This window comes from Camellia sinensis, chromosome 2 (assembly GCF_055761805.1).
Source record: "Camellia sinensis isolate YWXY chromosome 2, ASM5576180v1, whole genome shotgun sequence".
In the NCBI taxonomy this organism is placed as follows: domain Eukaryota; kingdom Viridiplantae; phylum Streptophyta; class Magnoliopsida; order Ericales; family Theaceae; genus Camellia; species Camellia sinensis.
Genome location: NC_138962.1, coordinates 181,099,606 through 181,112,649, shown reverse-complemented (window position 1 = coordinate 181,112,649; position 13,044 = coordinate 181,099,606). Strand labels below are relative to the sequence as shown.

At 37.5% G+C, this 13,044-nt stretch overlaps 1 protein-coding gene across 1 annotated transcript; it reads left to right on the top strand.

Annotated features, from left to right (window-relative positions):
- Positions 1-10,171: 10,171 nt before the first annotated feature.
- On the top strand, positions 10,172-12,643 carry LOC114312453 (uncharacterized). Its single transcript, XM_028258675.2, has 2 exons — positions 10,172-10,495; positions 12,323-12,643. The coding sequence occupies exons 1-2, from the start codon at positions 10,172-10,174 to the stop codon at positions 12,641-12,643; spliced, it is 645 nt and encodes a 214-aa protein (XP_028114476.2).
- The last annotated feature ends 401 nt before the right edge of the window (positions 12,644-13,044 follow it).

The window sequence follows — 13,044 nt, the reverse complement described above, 5'->3', positions numbered from 1 at the left end:
CATTGATTCTAACATAGCTTTTGTTTTGGCTCGGAGTACTCGATAAGTGTTTATGCTTTAGCATCCTTGCATGCGCGTGAGTGACTGCCATGATAGCATGCTTGCCATGAGGCTAACTGCTTATGTGATATAACTGCTTGAATACCTGTAGGTGAAGGTTGGATTACTTGAATTGGAACGATTCGTTGATTGCGAGTTTTAAGCGTACTTGAGAGTGGCAAATCACCATGTTTTCTAAGCCCACTTGAGGGTGGCAAAATCCATATTTTAGCCTACTTGCGAGTAGCAAACCGCCTTAAAAAACAACCATGAGATGTTTTGTTCCAACTTAGGCGATCCAATCTATACTTATATGTTGTGCGCACCACATAGTAATTCTAGGTTAATAACTGGAATAAGAGCACATGTGTTTTCAAAAATAAGATATCATGTTAGTAAAGGCCGATCTTTGATTGGACGAGCAGGGGTGTTCATTGCATGACCTTCCCCTCTCGTACCGAAGTTCCCGAGCCGAGGCAACTTTGGTGATAATGGACACGTGGCCTTAGGCACGAGTCAGGGTTTCCAAATTTCCCAAAAAAAAAAATATTTAGGTGGCGACTCTGTATCTGGAAAAGTAGTCCATGTTTGGCACTTTTTTCTAAAAATTAGTTTTTCAAAACGAGTTGCTGGATTTGGACTCTTTGGTGATTTATTAATCTCACATTGCACTTTGCAAGATCAGATTAAGAACCGTGACATTGAGTCCGAACTGTAGTGAGCCCAATGAACAAAACGGGATTTTCCCAAGACGTTCGTGCGCGTCTACAATAGGGTGGAGACTTCTTGAGTCTTGTGTATTACTTGTGCATTCATTAACTTGTACAAATTTGGCTTCTCGGCCATCGTGCATTGCGATGCTCAGTTGGTGGCCTGAGAGTCGAGTACCGCACTCTTTTGAGCTTGAGAAATGATAAGGAGGGTGGTTGTACACACATACCCTGCAAATGCCTTGCTTTGCCCTTCTTGAACTCTGTTTGCAGCAAAACTAGAGTATGCAGAAGCAACTGGCCGACCAGGCAGAGGAAGTGGCCTACAGCCTCCCCTGGTAACCGATAGCCTACCAGCTTGAAAGTGGTTCAGCGTGGTTCTGGTTCTGGAGCAGAAGTAGTCTGGGAATTGGTTCAATGTTCAGGAATTAAGGCGAATGCAAATAGAGGCAACCGGTGGCAACGCAACAGGATTTCAGGAAAAAGCAACCGAGCATGCATGCATTCCTCGCCCCCAGCCTCCTTTTAACTGCTTTACTTAGATGGTTAACTGGTTGATTCTGTACTTAAATAGTTAATGCGTTTAGCTATTCATTTGTGTTTGTAATTAGTTAACTCATTAGTTAATTAGTTTTGTTTTTTAATAGTTAGCTTAAGTAGCGTAGCTAGTTAGGTCTCTTTCATTCAAACCCTCATTTGAGAGGGTAAATGGTGTAATAAGTGTGCGTGTGTGTGTGTGAATGTCTTCCAACCCCATGTCTTTCGTCCTTTTACTTAACTGCTTTCAATGATTCGTTTTAGGGCATATTTCAATTAGCATACCTTATGATTTGCATGTTTGCATCATTCATTTGTCTTGCATGCACCGGGCTTGGCGCATCATTCAAACTGCATTGAATCTCAATAATTACTTGAATACGTGTTTCAAAGCATGTTATCGAGTGTTGCATTCATATGCCATCTTAGATAGCCGAGCCTACTTAGTTTCATTTTGCATGTGTTGCATTAGGCATCTTGTATAATTAAGATCATGCATTGATTTCTAACTGGTTTCTGTTTTGGCTCGGAGTACACTGTAAGTGTTTATGCTTTAGCATCCTTCCATGCGTGTAAGTGTTGCCATGTTTAGCATGCTTGCCATGAGGTTATGTGCTTAACTGCTATAACTGCTTGAATGCTTGTGGATGAAAGCTGGATTGCTTGAATTGGAACAATTCATCAAAATGTGAGTTTTAAGCCCACTTTGCGGATTGGCAAATCATCATGTTTTAAGCCCACTTGAGGGTGGCAAATCCGCGTTTTAGCCTACTTGCGAGTAGCATCTTCAAACCATTTTCGAAAAACAAACATGAGATGTTTTGTTCCAAATTGTGCGATTTAGTCTGTACTTGTATGCAGTGCGCATCACATAGTAATTCTAGATTAATAATTGGAATAAGAACACATGTGTTTATAAAAACAACATATCGTGTTAGTAGAGGCCGATCTTTGATCGGGCGAGCGGGGGTGCTCATTTTAGGACCTTCCCCTCTCGTACCTAAGTTCCCGAGCCGAGGCAACTTTGGTGATGACGGACACGTGGCCTTAGGCACGAGTCAGGGTTTCCTAAATTTCCCAAAATAAAACATTTAGGTGGCGACTCTGAAATCTGGCAAAGTAGTCCATGTTTGGCGCTTTTTGATTAAAATCAATTTTTCAAAACAATTTGCTGGGTTTGGACTCTTTGGTGATTTATCAGTCTTGCATTGCACTTTGTGCGATTAGATTCAGAACCGTGATAAGAGTCCAAACTGTAGTAGCTAGAACACAATTCGCGCCCTTTCCGAAAGGGGGGGCGCGCGGAGCGACTTCAGGCAGTCTACAGCAGCTTGTTCAAGAATTCCACACTAATGGGCAACTACTAAAAGGGGTTAACATCTCTTTCATAGCTCTGGTACCTAAAAATGACAACCCTGTGGGTTTGGGGGATTATAAGACCAATTAGTTTAGTGAGCTCAGTGCATAAAATTTTGTCTAAGGTATTGTCTAAAAGGCTTAAGCATGTACGACCAACTGTTATAAGTGATGTACAATCAGTATTTTTGGGAGGTAGATATATTCTTGATACTGTGTTAATGGCCAATGAGATAGTGGATTGGTGGAGAAGCTTAAAGAAGAAAGGGGTTATCCTAAAGCTAGATTTTGAGAAAGCTTACGACTTAGCAAATTGAGCGTTTTTATAATCTATGATGAGAAATTTGAGTTTTGGAGAAAAATGGCTTAGGTGGAGGAAGTCTTGCATTTCAACAACGAAAGTGTCAGTTTTGGTTAATGGCTCACCAACTGAGGAGTTTTCACCACAAAGAGGGTTGAGACAAGGGGATCCCTTGTTACTACTCTTGTTCAACATCATAGCGGAGGGTCTAAATATTTTATTGGATAGAGCTAAGGAGAAGAGACTGATTAGAGGGGCTATTGTGGGACCCAATAAAATGAGTTTTTCTCATCTTCAAGTTGCTCAGGTGTATGACAAATGGCTTATAGGAGAAATTTGTTTGCTTGGGAAGAAGAGGAGGAGCATAGGCTGGCGGACATGTTGGTGACAACCCCATCACTTCATTTAGACAAGGAAGACTATTGTAGTTAGTCTGCACATTCTTCTGGGCAATTAACAACAGATTCAATGTGGTCTTGCTGGAAAGCAACTCATGGGCCTTCATTAAATGTTACTAATGGTATGTGGAAAAATAAAGTCCCTCCAAAAGTGCACTTCTTTGGTTGGTTAGTATGGAAAGGTAGGATTAAAATGTCAGTTTTGTTTACAACAGATTGGAGTGCTAAGCGCAAGTGCAAGTACTTTGTGTTTATTTTGGAAAACTAAGGTGGAGACAACAGAGCATGTCCTGTTACTTTGTTCTTTGGTTTGGAAGCTTTGGTCTGAGATTATAAGTTGATGGGATCTAAAGTGGGCAATACCAAGTTAATTTGAGGGATTATTTCAATGGTGGGTAGGAGGAAAGTATAAAAATTGGGTTCATGAATAGATTATCCCACTAGTTGTGTTATGGTATGTTTGGAAGTTGAGGAATGAGTGCCTATTCAAAGGGGCACAACCTGACTATGCCAATATAAGTGAGAGGGTGGAGGTCTGAATTTCCATATGGGCAAAGCTACACATGGAAGGGATTGATTACTCAGTGCATGATTTAGTATCTAATTTGAAACAGATCAGGTGTGTATTGTAGTTTACTGGTGCTTTGGTGTCGCTGTCTTGTAGTTTATTGGTGTTGCTGTCAGTTTTTGTTTCTATTGTTGCTGTCTTGTTGGTAGCTTACCAACTTGTGAGGATTAGTGCTGCAAATGATAGGGTATGTTTTCCGGTGCCAATCTAGTTGGGATGGGGTTACTTTACTGTGATGCTTTTCCACTTTCTTCCCTCTTTATTGATGTATCTCTTTACTTTGTAATTGTTTTTTCATCAATAAAGCCTCTCTTTTAGCTGATCAAAAAAAAAAAAAAAAAAAGGTTGGTCAAATAAGAAATGAGTTGTTCAAGACCTTTGTTTGAAAATTATAAGATTTTTTCTTCTAAAAGTTTTTTTTATCTTAATGCACTATTAATTGTTAGATTATATCTTGAGATTAGGGAAATTATATCAGCAGTTCCTACATTTTGTCCCTTATATCATTTTGGTTCATATATTTTCAATTGGCTCAATTTTGACATTTTATTTTAGATTTTGTGTCAATTTGGTCCAATTGATAACGTTATTAGGATTTTTTCTGACAAAAAATTATTACTGAGTTGGTTGAGGTTAACTCGATGAATTGGTCAAGTTTACAATTTTTCGTTAACTCACTGAATTGGTCAAGTTTACAATTTTTCTCTTAAAAGCATGATACATTCCACTCATATGCACATTTTCAATAAAATAATGCTAACATTTGTAAGCAATTGGACTAAATTAAGACAAAATAAAAAATAAAAATAAAAAACATCAGAGTCAAAATCGAGACAATTGTAATTATAGGAACCAAAATGACATCATAAGTGACAAAATATAGGGACTATAGTTATAATTTGCTCCTCAAGATATTTACATGATACGATTGATAATACATTAAAGTGGAGAAACATAAAAATACAAATTTGAGGATAGAAGTTATCTAACCTCTTTCAAATAACCTTAATAATTTTAGAAATTCATATGACAATGTTTTTGTTCATTCAGTTATAATTGCACAACCACCATGAAATTCAAAAGGCGGCCATTCGAACTTGCTTAATTGTAATATTGTGAATAGACAATCATTCGATTCAAAATAGGATGTCAACAAATCTGACAAAATGTACCCTCAATGATGGTACAATTCAAAGGGTACTCGTCAAGTCACATCTCCTTTCCCATCCCTTTATGTAGTAGATTTTATTTATTTATTTATTTTATTTATATGATGTTCACACAATAACCAAAAAAAAAAAAAAATGCACCTTTCTCACCAAAGTAAAACATTAGGTAGTCTTTACACTTGAACACATAAGCACAATTATCTTTCTTTTGTGTTCGATTCTATAAAATTCTTCTATATGCCTAACACTTTTAGATTACATAAGCCTTGAACTTACATGTATCCCTACAATTTTCCAAATGAGAAATATCCCCACCATGCAAATTGGCAATTGTTTTGAGTTGTCCACATCTCCTCAAATCCTATATAACATCTCATTCCATTGCATTAAAATCTGCTTGCATAATGAGTGTGTATGAGTATATTAGAATAAATAACTTATAGGGAAAAATTCAATTTGCCCCCTTGTGATTTAAGCTTGGAGTATTTTACCTCCTGATTGTTTAAATATAGGCAAATAGCTCCTATGTAATTTTGAACTTAAATGCAATACTAACTCCATTAACAAAAAAATCTAAAATGACATTAATACCCCAATGTATTATTCACTTTCTCATCTCTGTATATAAATAAGTAAATAAATAAAAGAAGCAACTCCCTAAAAAAGAATAGAAAGGCTTCTTATAAGCTTATTTAATTTGCACATCTTTTCCTTGCCAAGATTCTTCTTGCATGAGTAACAAAAAATAAAGAAAATTATAAAATTGATAGCTCTTTAATCAATTAGCACAAAACCCATATTCCTTTTTTGCAACAAAGAACCCTACATCACCTAGAAACTATTAACTCAACAATTGAATTACGAAAGCTTTGTTTCACTAGTAGAGGGTACTTTGTAACAACCTCGATCTGTGATTAACTGTCAAACCATGATTAAGAATGCCTAATAAGTAATTAGGAGGAACTTTTACGTTAATTGCATGTGTCATATGTTATTTGCATTTATATCTGTTCATTGTAGGAATCTCTGTTTATATTTCCGATTCGATATGTGAATTGAAGGCCTTACCAGCACCCGATCGCGAAATTGACTTGGTTTATGTGTTATTTAAAATTTTTAGAATTTTATGGTAGATTTAATTGAAATTCCTTTCGAAACCAAATAATTAGAATAACATGTGTATAGTTGATTAACTTAAGCATACATTGATTAAGCTCCCTAATTAGCCTATATAAGACCACTTCCAACACCTTTGATACACTTTACACTCTCAACCCTTCATGTTTGAGGCTAAACTGAGAGAGAGAGAGAGAGAGAGAGAGAGAGTGGGAAGTTGAGATCAAACAAGGGAAATTGAAGAGAATTTGGAAGAATTAGCTTGGAAACTCCAACAATTAGCTATCTAGAGCACAATTGAGAAGCCAAGGTAAGAGTTAAACCTTTAGTTGTGTAATTGAGTTAGCTAATGTTAGAATTCAAGCGAATTGAGAGATAAATCACAAGAATTAAGCTAAACTTTAAGAATTAAAACTCAAGTCATGCATGCATGCATGCATATTTCATGGCATTGAAGTGTTTTTCAAAGAATTTCTTCTTGTATGTTCTCATTTTGGATTTATTCTAAGAATTCAACATGTATTTGAGTAAACACCATATTTGATCATGTTTTGAAAGCTTTGGAGCCAAGACAATTCATGCATGGTATCTTCATGTTATGTTCTTCAAGTTCTAAGTTTGATTTTGCACAATTGGCATGCGTTTGGGCTTTGATTTTGCAAAATGATTTTGCATTCACCATGTTTTACGAGTTTACATATGTTTCCTTAAGTTTTGGACCCAAAAGGATGTTTTTTGTAGGTTTGAATTTGAGCTTTGAACTAAAATCTGTAATCTAAAAATTCCAGAATGTGCACCCTCTGCTCAAGCGATGGAGTCTGCACTTGAGCGGAGAATGCAAGCTGCCTGTACTTTTACAGAAGTCGCACTCGAGTAGAGATCCTCTTTACTCAGCCTTGCGCTCGAGCGACCGTCGAGCGTCTATCGAGCGAAAAATTCAAGCACCTAGTACTTTTGCAGACTTTGCATACCGCTTGAGCGACCAAAGTTGCGCTCGAGCGGACTGTCCTATTTTTGAAAATTTGACTAAGTGTTTTGAAGCACATTTTGGTATCCTCATTGCATCTTAGGCATTTTTAAGCTCCAATTAAGACATAATAATGAGGATAAAGGCTAGAAACACACTAAGAATGAAACGAAATAAGTTAAGTACTATCTGAGCATGTGTTTCAATATGTGTATCTGTTCTATGTTTGTGTAGGTCATGCGCCGTGAGCTGTTGATCCATTTGTTCTGTTATCAAAGCTGTCTGTGAGTAATAACTCTGTAAAGTTATGTTCAATATGGAATACTTTTTGAACATTATGATACGATATGATCAGTTTTTGAAACGGATGGTACAAAATGCTATTTTGAGATTACATAAATGATGGCCCAATTTTTTGAAATGTATTTGTAGTATCCTTAGTGGAGGCCCTCGCCCAGGGGGAATAATACTATGGCTTATGGTCATGAGGCCCTCACCTGAGGGAAACAATACCGTGGCATGAGGCCCTCGCTCGGGGGAAACAGTACCGTGGCATGAGGTCCTCACCCGGGAGAAACAATACCGTGGCCTATGTATGTCACATGATACCCGGTACCGGATATTCCATTATGGAACTTGATATGGTTGCCCAATATGATTTGTTAATGCTAATGGATTTACCACACATGATTTGTATATGAATATGAATATAACTCTATTTCTGATACGAATACGAACATGATTATGTTTCTGACTTGGCATTAGATTTGAAGTTTGATTTCTGAATCCGTTATGGATATCATTCATTAAAATTTTTACTCTGTTATTATTCACTGGGCTCTAGCTCACTGTAATATTTATGTATGTAGGTGATCAGGCGCTTGACCAAGCTCAATGATGATCGCCTGGACTTCTGTTTTGTCAGCCAACCTTTACGCCTCCCGAAGAGGTTCAAGAAAGAGTTAGTGATCGAGTTTTGTGAATCAAATAATAAGTTTAAGACTTTTGGCTGGCCTAAGTGAACAGTTCTTTTGTATTATATGTTTATTGAAGATGTAGGATGGATGTGTTCATGACGTCATATGTGGGTATACGTATATAAGTTTTATATCTACTGTCTCATGTATGTCTGCACAACTCTATGGACAATGAATTTTGTATAATTGCTTCCGCAGCCCCCTTATATTACATGATATTATGTTCAAAGGCCTTTTCTAATCCCAGGATTACTAGCCGGTTACGATGCTAAACCTATAGGGGTAGGTTTGGGTCATGACAGAGTGGTGTCAGAGTACGAGTTATACCATACACACGAGTCCATATGAGCTATAGGATGTCCTAGTAAGAATTAGGGACATTACATCTACATGTGTGAGTGGGTGTGTTAATTTCTGTGAATATGATAAATGAATCTGAACATGAACCCATGAAACTGAAAAGAATGAACTAAAATTGAACACTGCGAAGAGAATTATTTACCTATGTTTATAAGTGCTCTGTTTACCTATAGCAAATGAAAAATACAAGAAATAATGGTATAACTGAATCTTCTGAGACTCGGATGAACCGAATGGAAAGAATGCTTGAAGCTTTGACAGAAGCAATAATGCAACAACAAAGACAACAACCTCTGCCTCCTCTGCCTCGTCTGGTCCAAGCAGAACCGATAAACAATGACATCATCAGCTTGACTTAAAGATTCAATAAGATGAAGCCATCGAATTTCTTAGGTGGAATAGAACCTTTAAAGGCTGAAACGTGGATGCTAGAAACTGAGAAGTTATTTGAAGTCTTTTCATGTACCGAGACTCATAAAGTTTTGTTGGTCACCTACACCATAAAGGACGAAGCCTGACGTTGGTGGATGTTTGTTCGTGAAAGCAGTGGGACTTTGACTTGGGATCAATTTAAAGAGATTTTCTACAAAAAGTACTTTCCCCAGTGCTTTCAAGACCACAAAGTGTCTGAATTTCAAGAACTCAAGCAAGACAACATGTCTGTAGTTGAGTATGAGGCTAAATTCACTGAGTTAGCCCGATTGGTCCTCACATGGTGAATACGGACTCTAAGAAAGCTCGAAAATTTGAAGAAGGGTTGGATTTAGATGTGTTTGATTGGGTTGGTGTATTGAAACTGCCCAACTACGTTGATGTGCTTGATAGAGCTCTAATGGCTGAAGCTAACTTAGCTGCAAAGAGAAAAACTAAAGCCCTAACAACTGAATAAAAAGGTAAGAGATCCGGATCAATTTCAAAAAGGTCGATCATTTTCAAAGAAGCAAAACACGGGGTCCTCTAGTAGCTCTAGTTAGAATAGTAGATCTACACCTGTTTGTTCTGAATGTGGAAGGAAGCACAAGGGTGTATGTTACCATGCATCTGGTGCCTGTTACCGGTGTGGCAAGGTTGGCCACATAATCAAAGATTGTTCGCTTGGGTCCGAGAATGCCAATCACCCCATAGTAAGTTCAGCCGGAACTGCTTCTGTATTGAGGTCAAATGCAAGAACCAATGCTAAAAGTAACACCGATAATGAAACGTTAAGGCAATAGAGAGTATTTGCACTAGTGCCTGGGGATGTGCAGAACACCGAGCTTGTGGTGTCTGGTATAATTTCCATTTGTGCCCAAAATGCATATGTCTTGATAGATTTTGGTTCTACACACTCTTTTGTGTCGCATGCCTTTTCCCAGAAATTAATTAGACCTTTAGAACCCATGAATTGTTTACTGTTTGTATTTACACCATCCGGGGGTTCTATGGTTTGTGCTTATGTTTATCCGGCATGTGATATTGTGATTGGTGATGTGACGTTGTATATTGATTTATTGCCATTTGGTATTGATCATTTTGACTGTATACTGTGCATGGACTGGTTGACAAAGTACTGTGCAACTATTGATTGCGTGAATAAATATGTTGTGTTTCATCCACCTGGTTTACCTGATTTTTTTTTTTTTTTTTTTTTTTTGGGGAATGGGGTGGTTCCTCCCACATACTTGATTTCTGTCATGAAAGTTGTTAAACTGCTTAGGAAGGGATGTAGGGGCTATCTATGTTGTATTTTGACTGAGACTTCTGATAGTCCTAGTGTGGAAACTATTGCTGTTGTTTGTGAATTTCCCAATGTGTTTCTGAATGACTTGCCTGGGGACTTAATTGATGGGAAGATTGAATTCATTATTGATATAATACCTGGAACACAACCAATTTCCAAAACCCCATATAGAATGTCAACCTCTGAATTGAAAGAATTGAAATCTCAACTTCAAGAATTGCCAGATAAGAAGTTTATTCACCCGAGCACTTCACCTTGGGGTGTTCCAGTTTTGTTCGTAAAAAAAAAAAAGATAGATCTTTGAGGCTATGTGTAGACTATTGGGAATTGAACAAAGTGACTACGAAGAACAAATACCCACTGCCCCGTATAGACGACCTATTTGACCAACTCCTAGGAGTACAAGTGTTCTCTAAGATAGACCTTAGATCAGCTAAAAGTTAAAGCGGAAGACATAGAAAAAACTACATTCAGCACTAGATGTGGACACTATGAGTTTTTGGTAATGCCGTTTGGGGTGACTAATGCACTTGCTGCCTTCATGGACCTTATGAACATGGTGTTTAAATCATATCTGGATGAATTTGTTGTTGTATTCATTGATGATATTTTAATTTACTCTAAAAGAAGGAAAGAACGTGAGAACCATTTGAGAATTGTGTTACAAACTTTAAGAGAAAGAAAATTATATGCAAAATTTTCAAAATGTGATTTCTGGCTAGATAGTGTGACATTTCTGGGGCATGTAATTAACAAGGGTGGCATATTAGTTGATCCATAGAAAATTGAAGCCATTGTAGACTGGCCTAAACCAACAAATGTATCAGAAGTCCGAAGCTTTCTTGGGCTTGCAAGTTATTATAGCAGATTTGTGAAGGATTTCTCTAAACTTGCCACCGTTGACGCAGTTAACATAGAAAAATGTATCATTCGATTGGCATGATCAACGGGAGTCAGCCTTTCAAGAATTGAAGACTATATTGGTAACTACACATATTCTGACATTGCCCAATGGAGCCGATGGGTTTTAAATTTACAATGATGCTTCATACAAGGGTTTGGGGTGTGTGCTAATGCAGAATAGTAAGGTAATTGCTTATGCTTCTCATCAACTCCAACCTCATGAAAAGAACTACCCAAGTCATGATCTTGAACTAGCAGCTGTGGTGTTTACTTTAAAAATCTGGCGTCACTATCTATATAGAGTGACTTGTGAAGTATACATTGACCATAAAAGCCTGAAATATTTCTTTACTCAAAAAGAACTAAACAAGAAACAGAGAAGCTGGCTCAAGTTAATCAAGGATTATGACTTGCAAATCCTGTATCACCCAGGGAAAGCTAATACAGTTGCATAGCTGGAAGTCTATTGGGAATTTGTCATGTTTGCTCACTGGCCAGAAAGAATTGTTGTGTGATTTGGAAAGAAATGAAATTGAAGTAGTTTTGTGTGAACATGGTGGAATCCTAGCTGTCATTTATGCTCAGTAGTTGGGGAAGTTAAAGAAAAGCAATTACAAGATGAATTTCTGAAGAAGATTGTTGATGAAAATGAATCAAAACGGAGGTTGAAATTTGTGTATGAAAACAATGTGTTCAAATTTCATGGTAGACTTTGTGTACCAGACCACTCAGAACTGAGAAAACATATTATGACTGAAGCTTACAACTCAAAATTTGCTATGCATCCGAGAATACAAAGATGTACCATGACTTGAAACAGAATTTCTGGTGACCTGGAATGAAGAAAAGTATTGCTGATTTTGTGGCTAGGTGTTTGTATTGCCAAATGGTAAGAGTTGGACATCAACGACCCGTTGGATTACTTCAGCCGCTTCCAATACCGGAATGGAAATGAGAGCACATTATGATGGACTTCATTGTTGGATTGCCTCGCTCGTCCTGAGGTATGGACTCTATCTAGGTAATTGTTGACCGTTTGACTAAATTTACACACTTCTTACTTGTCAAAACTTTATATAATATGGATAAATTGGCTAACATTTATGTGAATGAGATTGTGAGATTGCACGGTGTGTAAGTATCCATTGTATCTGACAGAGATTCTAAGTTCACACCAAGTTTCTGATAGAGTTTACAACAGGCTTTGGGAACTGAACTCAGACAGGGTAGTGCTTATCACCCACAGACTGATGGCCAATTTAAACGAACCATTAAAACCTTGGAAGATATACTTAGAATGTATGTGTTAGACTTCCAAGGAAATTGGGACACTTATCTACCTCTGGCTGAATTTGTATACAACAATAGCCATCATTTAAGCATTGGAATGGCTCCTTATGAAGCATTGTATGGTAGGAAATTCCGATCTCTGATTTATTGGGCCAAAGTAGGCGATATATCGTTATTGGGACTGGAACTTGTTCAAGAAGCAATTGAGAAGGTGAAACTAATTCAACAATGATTAAAAACTACACGGAGCCGCCAAAAGAGTTATGCGGATGTCTGAAGAAGAGACAGAGAATATGAAGTTGGGGATCACGTATTTATCAAAGCAACTCCGATGAAAGGCCAAACACGATTTGGTGTGAAGGGCAAGTTGGCACCGAGGTACATTAGACTGTATGAAATTCTTGAGAAAACAATCCGGTAACATATCGAGTGCCTTTACCTCTGATCATGGAACATATGCAACATGTCTTTCATGTTTCAATGCTTCGAGAGTATTTGAGAGTTCCGTTCCATGTGATTGAACCAACTCATGTGCTTCTAAAAGATGATTTTACTTATGAAGAACGGCCAATACATATTGTTAACAGCTGAATCAAAAGACTAAGAAACAAAAAAAATCCCATTTGTGAAAGT

Coding starts and splice junctions, on each gene's coding strand:
- LOC114312453 (XM_028258675.2), top strand. CDS start 10,172: ATGAAAGTTGTTAAACTGCTTAGGAAGGGATGTAGGGGCTATCTATGT. Junction 10,496..12,322: donor GGGGTGTTCCAGTTTTGTTC/GTAAAAAAAAAA, acceptor AGTTTACAACAG/GCTTTGGGAACTGAACTCAG.